This window comes from Elephantulus edwardii, unplaced genomic scaffold, assembly GCF_000299155.1.
Source record: "Elephantulus edwardii isolate Elephantulus edwardi_28Jun2011 unplaced genomic scaffold, EleEdw1.0 scaffold00126, whole genome shotgun sequence".
NCBI classification, from domain to species: Eukaryota; Metazoa; Chordata; class Mammalia; order Macroscelidea; family Macroscelididae; genus Elephantulus; species Elephantulus edwardii.
The window spans coordinates 6098947-6119767 of NW_006399876.1; the positions used below are offsets into that span (position 1 = coordinate 6098947).

At 43.8% G+C, this 20821-nt stretch overlaps 1 protein-coding gene across 1 annotated transcript; it reads right to left on the bottom strand.

The window, feature by feature from the left end:
* Positions 1 to 14878: 14878 nt before the first annotated feature.
* Positions 14879 to 15877, bottom strand: LOC102876629 (mas-related G-protein coupled receptor member D-like). Its single transcript, XM_006893391.1, has one exon. The coding sequence runs from the start codon at positions 15875 to 15877 to the stop codon at positions 14879 to 14881; it is 999 nt and encodes a 332-aa protein (XP_006893453.1).
* Between the last annotated feature and the right edge of the window lie 4944 nt (positions 15878 to 20821).

Consider the following 20821-nt stretch of genomic DNA (forward strand, 5'->3'; position numbering starts at 1 on the left):
AACTGTCAACCAAGAATATTGTACCCAGAAAAATTATCCATCAACTATGAAGGTGAGATCAGGATATTCCCAGAAAGACAGAATATACAAGAGTTTGTGAAAACAAGACCAGCATTGCAAGAAACACTGTGAGATGTCCTTCTTGCAGAGATGCCACAGAAGGTAAGATAGACCAAAGTAACTAGCAACAACATCAAAATGAACTCAACAAAATGATAGCAATAAAACCTTGCCTCTCACTAATCACATTGCATGTGAATGATTTAAATGCACCACTGAAGAGAAAAAGACTAACAGATTGGATAAAAAAACAAAATCCATCAATATGCTATCCACAAGAGACACACCTGAAAAGTGAAGATAAAGACTAAACATATACCAAGCAAATGACAACCATAAAAAAGTACAAGTAACGATATTAATCTCTGATAAAATAAATTTCAATGCAAAAACCATCACAAAGGACAAGGAAGCTCACTACATAATGCTTAAAGAGTTAATAGAAGAAGAGGACATAATAATAAATATCTATGCTCCAAATTATAGAGCTGCAAAATGTAGAAAATAAACATTAACAAAACTGAAAAAGAAAATAGATAACACCGCTGTAGTAGTTGGAGACTCAATATACCACTCTCAAGAAAATAGAGAACTACCAGAAAGAAACCCAACAAAGATGCTGAAGAATTAAACCACACTATAAACCAACTCGATTTCATAGATGTTTATAGGCTAATGCACCCAAAAAAAGCACAGTATACCATCATTTCTAATGTGCATGTAACGTCCTTGAGTATAGATCACATTTTAGGCCACAAGGCAATCATTAATAAATTTTTAAAAACATAAAAATAATGCAAAATATCTTTTCAGACCACAATGCTACAAAATTAGAAATTAATAACAAGATGATAAAGAAGAAAATAAAAACACATTTGGAAACTGAGCAACACCTTGCTTGAACATGAGTGGGAACGAAAAGAAATAAAAAATGAAATTAAAGTTTGTTGAAACAAATGACAATGAAAACCCAACTCACCAAAACCTCTGGGAAACAGACAAAGCATTAATCAGAGGTCAATTTATAGCAATAAACAAACACATCAAAAGGCAGGAAAAAATTACCATTGACTCTCTAACCCAACATTTCCTACAAATTGAAAAAGAACAGCAAGAAAACCCAACACTCTAAAAAACCTGAAATGATAAAAATTAAGGCAGAAATAACTGAAATAGAAAACAGAAAAACAATGACACCATCAACAAAACTAGGAGTTGGTTTTTCGAAAAGGTCAATAAAATTGACAAGCCACTAGTAAAACTTACCAAGGAAAAAACACAAATAATCTGAATAAAAGATGAAACAGGCAATGTCATAACAGAACCAACTAAAATAAAAAGGCTATCAATTAAATATTGTGAAAAATTATACTGCAGGAGTGGCAACCACTTCCTAAATAACATGCCTCCGAAAACTCTATGAACGTTGATAAATGTCAATAGTTGTAGAGGGCCTTCAAGCCTTTTGTTCATAGGGTTGCTATGAGTCATGTTCAACTCGAAGGCAATCAACAACATACTCAAACAAATATGAAAACCTAGAGGAAACTGACACAAGCTGAAATTGAACATCTGAACAGACCCATTACAAAAGAAGAAATTGAAAAGATAATAAAACAACTTCCAGCAAAAAAAAGCCCTAGACCAGACAGTTTTAAAAGTGAATTTTATAAAAAATTCAGACAACTGTCACCAATTCTGCATAAACTATTACAGAAAGTAGAAAAAGATGGAATTCCCCCAGACTTACTCTATGAAACAAATATATCCTTGATACCAAGGCCAATATCTATAGGCCAATATCTTTCATGAACATTGGTGCAAAAATCCTGAATAATATCTTGGCCAATAGAATCAAATTATACATGGGGGGGAAAAATTCTCCATGACCAAGTGGAATTCATAACAGGTATGCAAGGATGGTTCAACATAAGAAAAACAATCAGAGTAATTCATCACATTAACAAAGCAAAGAACAAGAATCACGTGATCCTATCAATTGATGCAGAAACGCTTTTGACAAAATCCAACACACTTTCCTGATTAAAACACTCAACAAAATAGGATTAGAGAGGAATTTCCTCAACATAGTAAACAGTATATATGCAAATCTGAGAGCCAATATTGTTCTCAATGGAAAGAGATTAAAGCCATTCCCTTTGAGAACAGGAACTAGGCAAGGATGCTATCATCTCTCCTATTCAATAATGTATTGGAAGTCTTAGCAATAAGACAAGAGAAGGAAATAAGAGGTATCCAAGTTGGCAAAGAAGAGGTAAAATTATCTCTATATGCAGATGATATGATAATATACTTAGAAAACCCTAAAGACTCAGCAAGAACTCTACTGGACGTAGTTGACCAATTCAGCAAAGTGGCAGGATACAAGATCAACATACAAAAATCAATTGGATTTCTCTAGAGTGACAAAGAGAATACAGAACTGGAGCTAAGGAAAACAATACCTTTCACAATAGCTAATTACAAGATTAAATGTTGTTGTTGTTAGGTGTCTTCAAGTCGCTTGCGACTCATAGCGACCCTATGTACAACAGCCCTAAACTCTGTTCTGTCCTGTGCCAATCACACTATCTCCGATACACCTATCCCAATTACCCCACAACTTGAACAGTCTTCCAAGCATCCTGAAAAACCTGCAAGCAGGAGAGGATAAAATAAATGAATGGGACCTTCTAAGAATCAAATCCCTATGCACGTCCAAAAACTTCTCCAACAGGGTAAAAAGGGAAACCACAGACTGGGGAAAATATTTGGTAATGATATGTCTGATTAGAGACTTGTATCTAGAATTTATAGAATACTTGAGCACCAAAACAAGATAAAGGTAAATAATCCAATTGAAAAATGGGCACAGAATATGAACAGACACTTCACCAAAGAAGACATGCAGATGGCGAACAAACACATGAAGAAATGTTCAAAATCCTTAGCTCTAAGAGAGATGCTAATCAAAACAACTAAGATATCATCTCACCCCAGTAAGAACAGCAAAATTCAACAGAGCCGCAAACAACAAATGCTGGTGAAGTTGTAGAGAAACTGGAACCCTTATTCACTGTTGATGGAAGTGTAAAATGGCGCAACCACTATCGAAGGCCATATGGCACTTACTCAGAAAGTTGGAAAGAGAAATACCATTTGATCCAGCAATTTCAGTACTGGGAATATACCCTAAAGAAACCAGAACTGCCACTCAAGCAGATATATGCACAATCATGTTTCTTGCTGCTTTATCACAATAGCAAAGAGTTGGAAACAACCCAAGTCCCATCAAAAAATGAATGGCTAGAGAAGCTGTGGTATATTCACACAATGGAATACTATGTGGCGCTGAAAAACAAGGAAGTAATGAAATATTATACAAAATAGGTGACTCGGAGGACACTATGCTGAGTGAAATATCTTATTCACAAAAGGGCAAATACTGCATAATGCCACTGTTCTAAAGCAGGACTGACATCGGGGTTGGGGGAAGCTAAGAAAAGAGGGGATAATGATGTACATTGCATTGTCAGTGCTTTTCTTCAACACCACAGCTCAAAGTCATCAATTCTTTTTCTGTGATTCTCATTCACTGTCTACAAGCAGTAGCAAAGTTTAATAGGACAGCAAGGAATAAATGTCGGAGAGGATGCTGATAGATTGGAGCTCTCATGAACTGCTGGTGGGATTGTAAAGTGGTACAACCACTCTGGAAGGCAGTTGGGCATTTCCACAAAAATTTGAGCACAGATATCCCATATGATCCAGTCATTCCTCTTCTGGGAATATATCCCAAGGAAATCAGAACTGAGACACAAACATAAATATGTACACCTATGCTTACAGCAAAGTTGTTTACAATCAGAAAGTAGGCTTCTCCAGCAGAGCAAAGGCACCAAGTTCGCATCCTTTCTCCCAGCAGCCTGGCTGAGCTGAACTCAGGCACAGTGTTTACAGTGCTTGGACCTATGTGAGGTCCACAGGTGGAGAGCTGTGCCCCCCCAGGGGTTCTGGGAATGCTCTGAGCTGGGCATTTCTTCTGGAAGCATCCCCTCCTCGTCCTCCTGCCTGGTCTTGAATTGGGTTCAGGCTGGTTCTGCCTCCTGAGCTGTCTTCTCCAGGTCCAGGCCTTCTCTAAACTGTTCAGATCCTGCCCTGGGGCTGTATTGTTCAGGCTCAGCTGTGCCATCTCCCTCCTGCCCTGATGGGATGGTGGTTTAGTGGTTGGGGAATTTGTAGGACCTCTTTGTGGGTGTCCTAAAAGCAGATATCTCTCAGATCAGGACAGGGGTCCTGAGGACCTGAACAGAGGACAAGAGCCAGACAAGCACTAGTAAGGGCCACCTTTGCCTCAAAGATGAGCAACTCTGGGGTCGGGAGGTGGGTATCTTTGGGACAGGAAACTCCTTGAAATCTGACACTAGAAGCAGGTCCAGAGGCTCTGACATTTCCAGGGACATTGGAGACTCTGAGTCCACTCTCCTAAGTATTTCATCCTGACACTCGGGCAGCCCCTGTCCTCAAGATCGTCTCACTCCTAGTCCCAAACTGCCATGAATTCCAGGACCTGTGTGTCCTCTTGACAACAGATCTCTCTGCCCCTCCCCCAGCCTAGCCAAATTGTCCAAGCTGCTGTCTTGGGAGGACTTTGAGGGAACACGCAGTAGGCAGAGGCCCAGACTGGGAAGTGTCCCCCACTGCTCTTATGCACAACCCTCCTTCTACCAGTCCTGAGCATAGCAGGGCCAACACTGGGGAGTGTAGAGGTGAAAGCTCCTACAGCCCAAGGGCATGGGGCAGGTGGGTCCCATCTTTTCCCAGAAGGAGAATAATTGGTGTGACTTGGATGGAGGCCATGTAGGGAATGTTCTGGAAGTGTTCATTTCCCCCGGAAAGCCCTCTGCAAATACTGTTGGGAGTTCAGTCTGAGAGGGACCCTAGAGTGAAGAAACCCAGGCTTCCTTGAAGTCTGGGGGTTGGGAATGTACTTGAGGCCCCTGGAAAGCCAGCACTCTCAAGCCCAGGGGACAAGAGGGAATGAGGTGATATTAGAGGGCTCCATCAATGGGAGTCCAACTGTCCATCTGGACATCTGGAAGCCTGACCTCACCTGGGCCCCAGAGAAGGGCCTGGGGGCCCCAGATATGAGGGAGAGTTGGGGCACAAGAAGAGGTAAGAGGGTGTAGGATAGGAGTCTTTTTGTTTTGTTTTTAATTCTTTTTTTAAACTATTATTATTTTATACTGGTTTACATACAAAGTTCATAAAATTCACATACATTGTTTTTCACACCAGATCTTTCCCCTTTCATTTACCCATCCCTCCCTCTATCCATTAAATTGTGTGACTCTATGATTAAGCCTCCCCTCCCCTCCTCGGATCCTTGTTCTTGTTCTACAACAATGGTCTTATGCAGTATTTGTCCTTATGAGACTGAGCTAGTTCACTCAGCATAATGCTCTCCAGTCCCTCCCATGTAAGGTGGTAGTTTATAAAATCATTGTTCCTGCATGCTGCATAGTATTCCATTGTGTGAATGTACCATAGTTTCTCAATCCTTTAGGATAGGAGTTTTAAGGGAAAGGTCAGTTCGCTGAGTGGGCAGCTTGTTTTCCAGCTTTAGGAGAAGTTGCCCTAGCTCTTCCCACCACAGAGGTTCTTCACTCCTGACACACACATTACTCAAGTGCTCACATGTGTCTTTTCATTAAGCCCATCTGAGGCCCACAGGCCTTTTCCGTTTTTTGGGTCATTTTTATTTTTCCACTGTAGGAGAGTGAACCAACTTTTTGGAAGGTTTCGGTGGGACAGAGCAGTAGGGCACAGGGACACCCCCACAGGGACTCAGTCAACCAAGGAGGGGAGCCCCCCGTCTCTGCTATATGTCCCACTCAAGCTGGAAGCATCTGTGTAGTTGGAGGTGGGGGCCCAGTTTAAATGTCTCTTCCCTGAGCCAGGCTTCCTGGGGCTGTGGGGCATGAGTATGGTGGGAAGGACCCCAGGGGTGTCTGTACGGAGGAGTCCAGGAAGGGTAGATACAGGGGTTCTAGGCAGGAGGGAAAGCTTAGACAAGCCCCACAGTGGGAGAAAGTAAGGCTTGTCTATGGCTGTGGGACGAGGCCTTGAGTGTTGGGGAGTTAAGTGCTGCTCTAAGGGTTCAAACCCACCTAGTGATGCCAAGGAAGAAAGGCCTGGAAAATCACTCCCAAACAGTCACAACCTTGAAAACCTGGTGGGGCGGCTGTGCACTGGCCCTGAGTCAGAGTCCACTTAAAGACATCGAGTTGAAGGCATCCCAATCCCGAGTGGCCACCCCGAGGTCCACACGGGGAACATGTAAGCCAGACTCCTATGATCCAGGAAACACCCTGGAGGTCTGGGGTCGGTGTCTGAATGACACTGTTACTCAAGACAGCACGGGCCTATTGGTTGCCTGCTACTGATGGAACCAATCTCAGCAACAAGGTTTGGAGCAGAGAAAGCAGACGTTTTGTAATATACTAGTATAGAGGGACATTCACAATCTTGCTAATAGAACCTCTCAGCATCGTAACTCAAGGCTTGAATTTTTCAGTTCTTTCAGTTTGAGAAAAGCTGAGTGAGTTCTTCCCTCTTCATTCTCCAATTCTTTATCGCTGCATATTCTGTTACAATAGTTTGCTGCCCTTTGAAATATTCTGTTCAGGCCTTTTCCCCAGAATCTCTTTGTTTTGCTTCTCATTACTCTAGTGTTGTTTACTGGCATCCATATTTTTTTTCCTTTCTCCTCGGTCTTTGTAGTGGCCTGTTGCTGTTCTCAGGGATAATATACTTGATGTCATCCCACAATTCATCTGGTCGTCGATCATTGGTGTTCAATACTACAAGCCTACTCACTCATGAGATGGTTTTAAAATTCAAAGGATAGACTCAAGATTTGGTTCTTGTGGACATGTTTCCATTTTCTTCAGCTTCAATTTGAACTTGCACGTGAGAAGTTGGTGGTGTATTCCGCACTCAGCACCTGGCCTCGCTTTGACTGCTGATATTGAGCTTCTCCAACGCTTTCTTCCACAGAAGTAATCAATCGGATTCCTGTGGAGGCCATCTGGAGAAGTCCACATGTAAAGTCGCCATTTGTAAGGCCTCTTGTAAAATGTTTGTTAAGTCTATCTGTATAGTGGTGAGGATTTTTGACAGTAAAGTTCAGATATAGTTGTCGCCACGTGGCCCTCACCCTTTTAACAGTCGTGGTCCTCATAGTCAAATGCCTTTACATAATTAACAAAACACAAGTACACATCTTTCTGGTATTTTCTGCTGTCAGCCAAGATCCATCTGGCATCAGCAACAGTGCCCTTCATTAAAAGACCTCTTCTGAATCCAGCTTGAATTTCTAGATGTTTCCTGGGGATGAACCGCTCCAGCTAGTTTAATAATCAGCAGGAGGATATGACTTGCATGGAAGGTCAGTGAAAAAGAAACAGACCCTCGAGGAAATGGATTAATGGGGTGGCTGCCGGAGTGAGTTTAAGCACTTCGGAGGCCGAGGATGAGGAGGAACGCTGAGAGTTCCATTCTCACCACAACAAGATAAAGGTAAACAATCCAATTGAAAAATAGGCACAGGATATGAACAGGCACTTCACCAAAGAAGACATTCAGATGGCCAACAAGCACATGAAGAAATGTTCAAAATCCCTAGCTCTAAGAGAGATGCAAATCAAAACAACTATAAGATATCATCTCACCCCAGTCAGAATAGCAAAATTTAACAGAGCAGCAAACAACAAATGCTGGCGAGGTTGTGGGGAAACTGGAAACCTTATTCACTGTTGGTGGGAGTGTAAAATGGTGTAAGCAGTGTGGAAGGTGGTGTGGCGCTTTCTCAAAAAGTTGCGAATAGAGATACCATTTGACCCAGCAATTCCACTACTGGGAATATACTCCAAAGAGACCATAACTGACACCCAAGCAGATATATGCACACCCATGTTTATTGTGGCTTTGTTCACAGTAGCAAGGAGTTGGAAACAACCTAAGTGCCCATCAACAAACTAATGGATAGAGAAGCTGTGGTATATTCACACAATGGAATACTACACTGCGTCGAAAAGCAAAGAACTCCTGCAATATTATTCAAAATGGGTGACCGTGGAGAGTTCCATTCTGCTGTGCACAGAGGCTGAGTCGGAGCCCACATGATGGCTACAAACAACAACACAGACACTTGGTCGGCCCAGGGGTTCCTCTCTGGAAACACTTAGTCACCTCAGACACGTGGTTGATGTGTTCTTTGCCTAGGACACGGGCTGCACACACACTCCAGTGGCCTCAAGCGCAGGGTGAAGGGAAGGTAATGGTTTCCACATATGAGAGGAGGCTGGGATGGCACGCCTGTCTGGACACCCAGGAAGCAGAGAGGAGCCTTGATCTCCTCACTCACAGATCCAAGCCCTTTCTCCATTCCTGAGCGATTGGAAGCTGTGAGAATTGCAGAGCAACAACACAGCCAATATTTCCTACCACAGAAGAGAGAGTCCACGCCCTCGGGAGGGAGTGCAGGCTCTGACACAGAGCTAACGGTCCTGCGATTGTGTGTAGGAGAACCGTCTCTTTCTTAACTGCTTTCTGAAGACTGAAGCAACGACTTCAACAGGTGACTTTTTAAATCTGGCAGCAAATGCTAGTGACCTGACAGTGAACATCAGAGAGAGAAGAAAGCACAAGGACACTGGCCAAGTCCAGGGTTCCATGCAAGGCCACCAACAGATCCTGGGAAGTGAGAAGCTGCTCTTAGGAACAGAGATGCGAACCCCTGAGGAGCCTGGGCTGCAGAGGGACAAGCTGGGGCCTCAGACATTAAAAACTCAAGGACAGAAGAATCACAGCTCGTGCGGACTGGTTCCTGGTTTTCTGCTCTGGAGAAGTCATCTGTGTAACTATCTCCAACAGCCTGAATATTCTCTCATGCCAAACCAAATCCAGCCTGCTCTCAGAATTCAAAGGCTGCTGTTTTCTAGATTTCCTCTCTGGAGTTCATTGGTCACCAGGGCATGTGGCTGTGGGGTTCTTTGCATAAGACACGAGCTGTGCACCCCAGTGGCCTTAGAAGGAGGGCAGATGGTTTCCATCTCCTTCTGAAAGGGAGGAGGCAAAGGCGGAACACTTGATGGGGCGCCTGGAAGCGGAGAGGAAGTTTGGTCTCCCTGGTCCCAGAGCCTCACCCTTCCCCCTCCACGACTGACTGAGTGGGAGGCTGTAAGTGTGGGGCAGCTTCGCCAGCCTCCTCTCACCTCACAAGAGAATCAGCATCAACGCTCACCAGCCAATTCTCAAGATCAGACACATCTCCACCTTCCAACCTTTTCACCAATTCAGACACCATTCCTCCCCCCACCGCCGCAGCACTCTCTACCTCTCTAGTAATTTGCTTCAGTGACTACACAAAGCTCACAGGCCATACTCAGAATTATAGGGTTTTTGGGGGGATGTAATGACAAGTTTAGGATCTGAAATGGTGCCAGATAAAGCGCTTCAAGCAGGACCACCACCTCTTCAGGGAGCCTTGCTGGTCTCTTCCCTGTTTGAGTGAGTGTTGCATGGTTTCTGTTCTCCACTATCAGGTCCCAGCGGAACGCCAACGTTCCTCCAGCCTGCCTGGGTCAGATGGCAGTCAGCTCTCTCCGTGCTCGGGAACCCCAGCTCTGTCCAATTCCCAGCGGCGCCTCACTCCGCCAGCAGACATCCTGAATGAAGGCGCTCAGCTCTGTCATTGTGAGGCCAGGATCGCCACCGCACCTCCCCTGGGAATCTTCTGATTCTCCTCTGTCTCCGATGCTGCCATTTTTCTGCCACTGCTTCTCACCATCTCTCTCCCCATTGGGTGGCTTAATTCTCTGTCTCCTAGGTCTAGAAAATTCCCTGTACAAGTTTCCTGGATTCAAAGAACTGTCTGCATTCCCCTCTTTTCTACATTTTGCCTTTCAGCTCTTTGTGTGTGAGGTAGGGCAGAAAGACTGAGGCTCCCCTCAGCGGGGTTGCTTTTCTTTTCTTTGCCTTAGCTCACACCCACAAAGCTCCGGTGCATTTTATTTACCTTGTTAGCAACCTGTCCAGTTCTTGTGGTCAGATCCTAAGTGGAGCAGCACAGCAGGCTGCGATTTCAGAGACCCAAACCCGCCAAACATTCCATGGAAAAAATACTGGCCGTAAAGGTACAAAGCCGTGGGGCTTGATGGAGCCTTGCTGTTGGTTGAACTTGACTTCACAGCGTTGGTGGCTTTCATTCATTTGATGAGACTTACATAACTTGGGTAGTAACAGGTGACAGAAACATTTAGACCCTCCCTCAGCGTCAGCACCTCTGTGGGACCCAACTCGGAAGCTGGAGTGAGGACACAAGAGCAAACATTTCAGTCAAGGATTTATTTATTCCTAATTACCGTGACTGGGACACTGGGACGTTGGGTCATTCGTGAGAAAACTTCCAGTACAATACAGCGGCCTGACTCTGGATTCCAGCCAGAATGTGACAAACGTGGGTTTGTTCCTTAGTTGGAATCAGAGTTTATACAGTTCTAGGAGAATTCTTAAAGGAAAATAAATAAAATGATAAGTACAAAACTAAGTAAGATAATGAAAATTTACATAGAATAAAAAACTACTCCTCTTACAAGAGGGTAGAAATCATAACTTTACAAAATATCAAATACACCATTTTAACCAAATGCTTAACATTATTTGTAATGATTTTTCTATGTATTTGTCTATTAGTGATTTTCTACTCATATGGTGACATTTACTATCAAGAATAGTAACAGATCATTTTATATGCCAATATTTATTGGATTTATTTAAAATATTGATAGGTAGGAGCCTGAATCCTGTAAGTTTACAACCAATTTGCAGTTTCTAATCAGCCATTTAACTGTAGCAGTAGAACATGAAGCCTAAGAGGTTATATTTTGCACATTTCCACCCAAAATTAAAAATCTGCTGGTGTTTATGTAGCACAAGCTGCTGCTCAAGCAGGTTCCCAGGAGGTGAGAACTTCTGTGAGGTCTTACGGTCAGTGAAGCAGAACTGTCCACATCTCGCACATCCGGGAATTGGGAGAATTATCCTGGACTGGATCCTGGCTCCAACAGTTCCAGTCTAGTTCCTGTCCCACTATTATCCACGTATTTCCAGAGACAAGCACGAACAGGCATAGAGCATGTTCACATCTTTTAACAGTGTCCAGTTCTGCAATTTCCTGTGGGCCAGGTGAGCTGACCAATTGGGCAGTGGAGACATTCCTGGAAGCCACTCCTCTACTGAGATGACCAGGGGGAGAAAGCCTTAAACTTAATGAAGAAGCGAATGCTAAATATACCCCACTAACCCTAATCACAAGAATCTCCAATTCCGTTTCTCCTTAGCCTTATCTTCAAAAACATGATCCCACACCAGTGCCACCAGACCTAAAGTGGGTTAGACGGAAGAACTGCTGACGTAAAAAGAAGCCAGGGGTAGTAATCAGTGATCAGTGTATCATTTTATAAACATTGTAGGAACATACCTGTGTGGACAGCTTCCAAGACTCTACCTTCTATACACAAGTGAGGGGCTCTGTGTTGACCACGACCCCCTGAGGACAGAAGAACCCTTTGTCCCCAGTGCTCTACATCAGATAATCACTTTGTCACTGACCATGGAAGAGAGGTATCAAAGCACATAAATGTTGTATTCAAAGGATGTAGAATAAATCTTAGCCCTTCCATTCCCCAGCTGTGTGCCCTGGACCAAACATTTAAATGCCTTGAGGCTCAGGGCAGAAGGCAGAACTCAGATGTGAGTTCCAGGAGACTCTAGGCCACAATACCCAGGAGTGGCTGCCCACAGCAACATTCCCAGGCTGTGCTGTTGGTGTGCTGTGGGGTTGTTGTTGTTGTTGTTGTTATGTGCCATCGAGTCGTTTCCGACTCATAGCGATCCTATGCACAACAGCTCTAAACCCTGCTCTATCCTGCGCCAACCGCACCGCCTCTGACACACCCATCCCGATCACCCCAGTCTGGGGTAATAAGTCATAATATGTCATAAATGACTGGCGTGCTTTCCTCTATCTTTCTGAGCATCTGATCTGTATCTAAGCTGACTTCAAGCCATCATCTTTCTGGAGGAAATGAAAATTGTCTCAGAAGAATACACAGAGAGAGAGAGTTAGACTTACACATCCTCTGACATGATGAGTAGGTTTGTACATCAAGACACTGGCCATACAGCCTTCAATTTTGATAGCTGATTCCTCGCTTCTTGTCTGAGTTTCTTATGGGAGCTGTAACGGGTACTAGGAATTGATGGGCTACCAATTGAGACGTTACACTAAACAGATGCAGTCTTGAACGGATCCCCTCACAACCCGGCCAAGGATTTAGAAGACAATTATCTGGTAAACTAACTGGAAGAAATCCATATTGATATCCATTCTTTAAAAAAAAAAAAAAAGAGGGAGATCCAGCAGAACGTGGAAGTTATTGAACAATGACATCAACCATCATCCTAAAAAATTGGCAATGACATCATATGCAAATAAAATCTTGTTGAAGATTATGAAAACATTATTGGAATAATACATCAACAGGGCGGTGGCTGTGGTTAGATGCTGTGGAGTTGTCTGTGACTCATAGAGACACTAAGAACAAGAATACTGCCCTATCCTGCACCATCGATGAGGAGGGGCCGGACAAGAAAGCTAGATCCAGGAGAGGACATGGGGCAAGGAATAGCATTGCTGATGACAGACGAGTCTTGGCTGAAAGCAGAGAATGCCAGAAAAGTGTTTTCTTAATGCCTTATTAGTCAATTCAAAGGCGTTTGAGGATATCTTCATGAATTATGGCTAACATTAAAAAAATGAGAATTCAAGAACACTTACTAGTATCCAAGAGAAACCTGTACCCAGATCAAGAAGCAGTAGCTTGAACAGAGCAAGGAGATAATGCACAGTTTAAAATCCAGATGTGTAGATCAGTGTTGTATCTGTTCTTCAGAGAAATTCAATCTTTTTGCTGAAGAAAAATTGGAGAATCTGGACTATATGATGAGGAATGTGGCATCAGGTTTGGAGAATATTCACCAACAACCAAACTTAATGCAGATGATACAAACTTGCTTCCGTAAAGTGGGCATTTAAAGCACTTACTGCAGAAGATCAAAGACTAGAACCTTTAATATGGGTAACATCTCAACACCAAGAAAAGTCTCACCACTGGACCAATAAGCAACATCACGTCAGCTGGAGAAAGATGAAAGTTGTAAACACCTTTACTTTACTTGGGTCTATAATCCACACCTACGATAGCAACATTCAAAAAAATCATAAGGTGTGAGCTTTGGGGAAAATCCACCGGTAAGGACCTCTCTAAAATTCTAGAGCAGATGTCAGCTTAAAGACCCACGTGTTCCCCACACAAGCCATGATATTTTCAGTAGATTCATATATACGCAAAAGTTGGGTGGTGAGTACAGAAGACTAAAGAAGAATTGATGCCTTTGAATTGTGTTGTCGGGGAGCAGTACTGAATATCTATGGACTGACAAACAAACAAACAAACAAATAAACATGTCTCAGAGGAAGAGTATCCGGGATGCTTCTTAGAGAGGAGGATGATAAAAGCTCATTCCTACACTTTGAATGTGTTCTCAGGAGGCAAGAGTCCTTGCAAAATGATATTCCTGGTGGGGAAGAGAGGGTGTCAGACAAAGAGAGAAGACCCTCAGTTAGATAGATTGACATGGTAACTGCAGCAATGTTCTGGAACATGGCAGAGACAGTGATGGGGGCACAGGCTGGGACAAGATTGCTGTTCGTAGGGTCTCTCTGACTTGTAGTCAGTTTGATGGCAACTAACAGTTGCAAGCTAGACTAGAATAGCACATGCAGCCGAGACTCGCCTTCTGAGTAAACACAAAAGAGGATGCAAGATTCAAGCCGTTAATGCACTCAGCTGCGCCCCAAAGGATGGAGTTTCAACTTCACCCAGAAACACGTGGGAAGAATGTCTGAGGATCCACTTCTGAACAAGCAGCCACGGGTAACTCTGTGAGTGCTGGTATCCTGTTTCATTTAGAGGGTTTTCTTCAACCACAGCCAACTTGACAGCAACTGGTCCTGGAAACTGGAAGATCCACTATAAAGACTGCAATTATATTTCATTTGTAAATACAATTGGCATGATAAGGTCCAGGTTGCAAGTCCTGTGTGGAGGTGGGCATTGGTGAGAATAGTAGAAAAATTACTCCATCATGGCAGTTGCCCCAAAGTGTTCGACCTGGGTATCGTGACAAGGTCAGGCTGAGGAAATAACTCATCCTACGCTAATCCTGATACAGGCCATGGTCTTTGCAATCACTTGTTATACATCAGAGAGTTGGACAATGACTAGGGAGGATAGAAGGAGAATTGACGCCTTTGAGCTGTGGTGCTGGAGAAGAGTATTGAATGTACCTTGGACTGCCAAGAAAACAAATAGATCCATCCTAGAGAGGGTTAAACCAGCCTACTCCTTGGAGGCAAGAATTCTGGGGCTTCGTCTGACATACTTTGGACAGGTTGCAAGGAGAGACAGGTCCTTGGAGAGGGACATCATGCTTGGGAGGGTGGAGGGACAGCGCAGGAGGGGAAGACCCTCTATGAGGTGGATTGATTCAGTGACTGGGATAATTGGGATGGGTGTGTCAGAGGCAGTGCGGTTGGCGCAGGACAGAGCAGGGTTTAGGGCTGTTGTACATAGGGTCGCTATGAGTCGCGAACGACTCGACGGCACATAACAACAACAACAACAACATGCTAATCCAGGGCTGGGATCACCTGGGCAGAAACTACAGAGGGCTGGCTCTCGGATCCCACCTCATTGGTATTTGTGGAGGAGGCTCCTTTGCTCCCCACCTCTGGGTCCTCCTGCAATATCCTGCTGAGTAAGGCTCTCAAGGACTCGGGAAAGCGGCTATTCTTCCATCTGCCCACCAGGAAGTAAACGAAGGGATTGGCACTGCTGCCGATGGAGGAGGTGAATTGTGTGAAGTGGCAAAACAGAACACATACGTAAGAGCTTATCTGCAGCCTGTGGGTGATGGTCCAGAAGATGCCCAGGGGCAGCGAGCAGACCACAAACACCAGGACTGAGATCAGGATGATCACACACAGCCTGGAGGATCGCCGGCGCCACTGCGGGGGTCTTCTCTGGGTGTAGACGAAGAGGACCACGCTGGAGAGGATCATAACAGGGGTCAAGATGCCCAGAAGGACAATGCCCAGGAAGGTGTCTGAGCTGGAGCAGTGCTGAATATAAATGTCACAGAATAAAATGTCCAGTGTGACTATCACAAGCGCCAGCCCCCAGAGCAGGCTGCACACCACGGTGGACAGGTGTTGGGGCCTGTGGACTTTGTACCAGATGGGGAAGAGGACAGAGAGGCAGCGCTGGACACTGATGGTCATCAGCAGGCCCAGGTCCATCGTGTATGCCAAGTAGAGTATCGTTCTCACCACCACCAGAAATGTGTGGGATTGCGTGGTCTGGGAGATGTCTTCTTGAAATTGTATAATGTCTAAGCAAAGGAGGAGAAGGAAGTCAGCCACCGCCAGGTTGAGGATGTAGACAGCGAAGGGGTTCCTCCGCACGTGGAAGGCCAACAGCCAGACCACCACAGCGTTGCCCAGCATGCCACACCCACAGGTAAAGATGGTCAGGACCTTGAGTACAAGGTAGGCTATGTCCCAAGCGTCCGTCCTGGTGCCGTTAGGGGTCCGCACTGGGGTCTCACAATTGTGCAGAGTCCAGTTCATCTCTGTGGAAGGAAAGTGGACCAAAATGAACGCTAGAGTTGCACAGAACAGACTGTTTCCGGATCCGCCTGCCCTGTTTTCCCCTTTATGACTGTAGCAGGTTCTTTCAGCAACAGATCATGACGAGGAGGAGGCCTTATACCATCTCCACGCCCAGAGCTGAACCCAGCATCCCTCAGACCTGCAGTGATGAATTTGAAATTATTGAAGACACCTTTCCTTTATCAAGTGACATGAAATCTTCTCTTTTTAGTTTTTTATTGTTCCTCATATTATGAAGAATTGTTGACTTTATCAAATGCTTTCTTTAATGTTCATCACTATTACTTTTTCTTCTGTAATTTTAAAATATTATTATTATTCCTGAGTATTTTCTTTTTATGAGATTCTTGGTTCAAAAAAAAGAGAATTAATGATACCCCTGAACTTAGGAAACACCCTGATTATCAATCCATCAGAAACTTCTCATTGAGGTTGTCCCCTTTGCCTCAACCTCCACTTCGTTTATTCTCCCCACAACTGGCATCGATTTGGACCTGATCTTAATAATAGATTGTTGATAACTGATTTAGACTTATATCAAACTCATGCCGATTTTATGAATTAGATCACTTTGGGTAAAGTTGAGTACCATGGTAAAAGCATCAGAGGAGAGTTGTCTGACCTCCTTTAACTTCTCATTGGGAGGGCACTTCTCAGCATGGGTGGCTACCCAAAGGTCAGACAGGTCTCCCATCACCAACAGTGTGAGCCTGTTCTGACACAAGCCATCCCTCCAGGGCACTCTATACTTCTCCATCTGGTTCAGCACTTTTTGCAAGGGTCACACAGGACTATAGTTCATAAAGTCATGGAGTGTATTAAACAAGTAGCACCTAACGGTTCAGGTTCAAAGAACACTCGGGATACGGTTCTTCTGTCAAGAACGTCTCTTTCAGCCATGCCCTTGGGGCAGGCCTCTCCATGTTCCTCTGTTCTCCTGAGGGAACTCAGATTGGTCAGGCCTCTGCCCTGAACAATATCATTATAACTGTAAAGATCTTTAAAATAAGGAGGCTAAAGATAGTGTTGGAAAGTTCTTTCAGGTCTGCTGACAAATGAGAGGTGACCAGACCTCCATCAGACCACCTGGAAGTAAGGAAATTGATAGCTCTTTCTCCTTCTCCTTATTGTGTTCAATGTGAGGATCAAGGTGTGGGGAATTGTGTTTGTGAGACTCTGAACTCCAGTCCATCTCCTGGGAAAGAAGTGAGACATCTGGGCTTGATGATGGCTTCACAAGTGTCCATTACAGGTGTGTGAACTTGAGGAAATCTCCCAGGTCACATTTCCTTTTTTTTTTTTTTTTAAATTGGTAAGTAGTAGCCTAGTGGCAAGAAGCTGTGCTGCAATCCCAAAGGCATGTGGTTCGAATGCGCCAGCTGCTCCATGTGAAAAGGATGGGCAATCTCCTCCCATGCAATTAACTGCCTCTGAAAACCCACTGGAGGGCCAGCTATGGGTCAGTTCTGACTCGACAGAACACAACAACAACAAAATGCATATTATTCATGTTCATTGTGTTTCATCCATGCACATAGTGGTTCTTTGTTCGTGTGTCTTTCACGCTTTTCTTCACTGACACTATGTTTCATACAATCTTCCCATACATCGTGTTTTATATAATTAATCACCATTAGACTATTAACTCATCTTTTCGGGTCCCCACCAGATCTCTCCTTCACCTCCTTCCTCCACTCACCAAATTGTGCAAATCTATGATTTTCCCCCTACCCATCCTCACCCCTCTGCTCCCGTCCCTTCCCCCCTGGGAAGCCTGTATACTTTTTACTGGTTCTTCTATATTTACAATAATGGTCTTATGTAGTGTTTTTCCTTATGAGACTGAGTGAGTTCACTCAGAATACTGCTTTCCAGTCTCTCCCAAGTTATGTAATATTTTTCAAAGTCATTGCTCCTGAGTGCTGTGGAATATTCCATCAGGTACCACAGTTTCTCAATTTATTTGGTTCTGAGTGGACATTTGGGCTGTTTCCATGTTCTTGGAATAACCATGTTCATGATGAAAAATGCTGCTATGGACACCGGTGTAGAAACCTCCACTTGCGTCTCAGTTCTAATTTCCTTGGGGCATATTCTTAGCAGTGGAGTAACTGGGTCATACAGTGTTCAGCTTTTTGAGGAAATGCCAATTAAACCTACTAACAGTGTATGAGAGTTCCAATCTTTCCACATCCTTTCCAACATTTATTGCTTCTGTCCTGTTAAACTTTGCCACTGCTACAGGTGGGAAATTGTATCTCACTGTGGTTTTGATTTGCATCTCTCTTATTGCCAATGATTTGGAGCATTCCTTCATGTGTTTGTTGGCCATCCATACGCATTTACTTTTAAGATTCTGTTTTATATTCTTTACTGGATTTCTAGATAAACCTCTTCATCAGAAAAATTCATAATATCTTAACATTTCATCTCAACTTCTTATCTATAATTTATTGGTCCATGATACACACAGTGGAGTGTCTTTGTATAGTCAATAGAAAACAAGTTCTTTTTCTGGAATTCTCTGCTATCATCTCTGCTATAGGATATGTAGTCTCTCCTTCCACAGCCTACTCTGAATCCAGCTTGTGTTTCTAGAAGATTCCTGTCAATTCACTGTTCAATCTATTTTTAAATAAACATCAGCAAGACTTTACTTGCATGCGAAATTACTGGCATACATTGATAATTTTGGCACTTTGAAGGATCACCTTACTTCAGAATGGGAACAAGTATGAATCTTTTCCAGTCAGCTGATCATATAGTTGTTGTTGTTATGTGCCATCAAGTTGCCTGTGACTCACAGCAACCCTATGTACAATAGCTCGAAGCCTGCCCTGTCATGAGCCAGTCTCACTGACTCTGACCACCTATTTCCATGACCCCAGTTACTGTATCAATCAATCTTACCTGAGGTCTTCATCTCCTGTGCTGCCCCTCCACCCTTCCGAGCATTATGTCCTTCACCAAGGACAGATCTGTCCTGGCCACATGCCCAAAGTATGCAAGACAGAGCTTCAAAATCCTACCCTCCAAGGAGAAAATTGGTTTCACCCTCTCCAAAACAGACCTATTTGTTTTCTTGGTGGTCCGTGGTATGTTCAAGACTCTTCTACAGCACCGCAACTCAAAGACATCAGTTCTTTTGTCATCCTTAGTCATTGTACAGTTCTCTGATGCACAGCAAGTAACTGCAAAGACCATGGCCGGATCAGGCGCATCTTAGTCTCTAAACTGACATCATTGCTTTGCAGGGCTCTGGAGAGGTCCCTGAGAATAGATTTTCCCAGTGCAATTCATCTTTTGATTTCCTGACTGCTGGTGCCTAGAGTGTTGATTGTGGAGCTGAGCAAGATGTAATTGTTAACAACCCCCGTCTCTTCTACATCTATCACAATGCTGCAAACTGGTCCAGTGGAGAGAATCTCTGTCCTCTTGATGTTGAGCTTCAATCCATATTGAAGACTATAGTCCCTGACCTTCTGCAGCAAACCCTCCTCAGTTTCAGCAAGCAAAGCTGTGTTGTCTGCATAATGTAGGTTGTTGATCTGTCTTCCTCCAACCCTGGTGCCACCCACATTCCACCTCATAAAGCCCAGCTTCCAGAATAATCTGTTCCGCATATAGATTGAAAAGGTGTGGAGACGGGATGCATCTGTGACACACTCCTTTTTTGATTCCGAACCATACAGTGTTTCCCTGTTCTGTTCTGAGGATGGCTTCCTGGTCCCGAGTATAGGTTTCACATGAGCACAATCAAATGTTCTGGGATTCCCATTCTCCTCAAGCTTATCCACAATTTATTGTGATCCACACAGTCAAATGTCTTTGCGTAGTCAATGAAACATAGATAGACATTCCTCTGGTCCCCTTTGCTTTCTGCCAAGATCCATCTGACATTGGTGATAATGTCTCTAGTGCTACGACCTTCTAAATCCAGCTTGTCTTTCTGGTCGTTCTCTGTCAATATACTGTTTCAGTTGTTTCTGGATAATCTTCAGGAGGATTTTGCTTGTGTGAGATACTAGTGGTGGTGATGGCATTGTGTACCACGCAGTCCAAACCAACCATAGCTGACCCTCCAGTGGGTTTTCAGAGACACTTAATTGCATGGAAGGAGTTTACTCATCCTTCTTCCTGGGAGCAGCTGGTGGCCTCAAGCCACGTGCCTTCAGGATTGTAGTGCAGCTTCTTGCCACAGGGCTACTAGAGCTCCCTATGATATTAGTGGTACTGTTTGATAATTTCCACGCTCTATGGGGCCACTTTTAAAAAAAATGGGAATAAATGTAGATCTTTTCCAGTCAGTTGGCCAGGTAGTTGTGCCATAAATTCCAGATTTTTTTGTACAACCTGGTGCGCACATCCAGGGCAGCATCTGTTTGTTGAAATACGTCAGCTGATATTCCATTAATTCCTGAGACCTTATTTTTTGCCAAGTCCTTCAGAGCAGCATGCACTTCCTCCTTCATCAGCGCTGCTTCTTGATCATATATTGTTTCTTGAAAATCTTTTGTGCCAGCCGATTCTTTTTTGGTACAATGACTCTGTATATTCCTTGAATCTTCTTTTAATGCTTCCTGGATCATTCAGTATTCTTCCCCATAGCATCCTTAAGTATTGCAACTCAAGGCTTGAATTTGTTCTTAAGTTCCTTCAGCTCAAGAAATACCAAGTGAATTTGGCCCCTTTGATTTTCCAGCTCCAGCTCCTTGTACATTTCATTATAATACTTTGCTTTGTCTTCCTGAGCCACCTTCCAAATGTCTCGTCAAAGACTAATTACCATGTCCAGGACTACATTTGTTTGATGAAACACATCAACTGGTATTCCATTAATTTCTAGAGACTTCTTTTTTGCCAATGTCTTCAAAGCAGCTTGAATTTTTTTCCTTCATTATC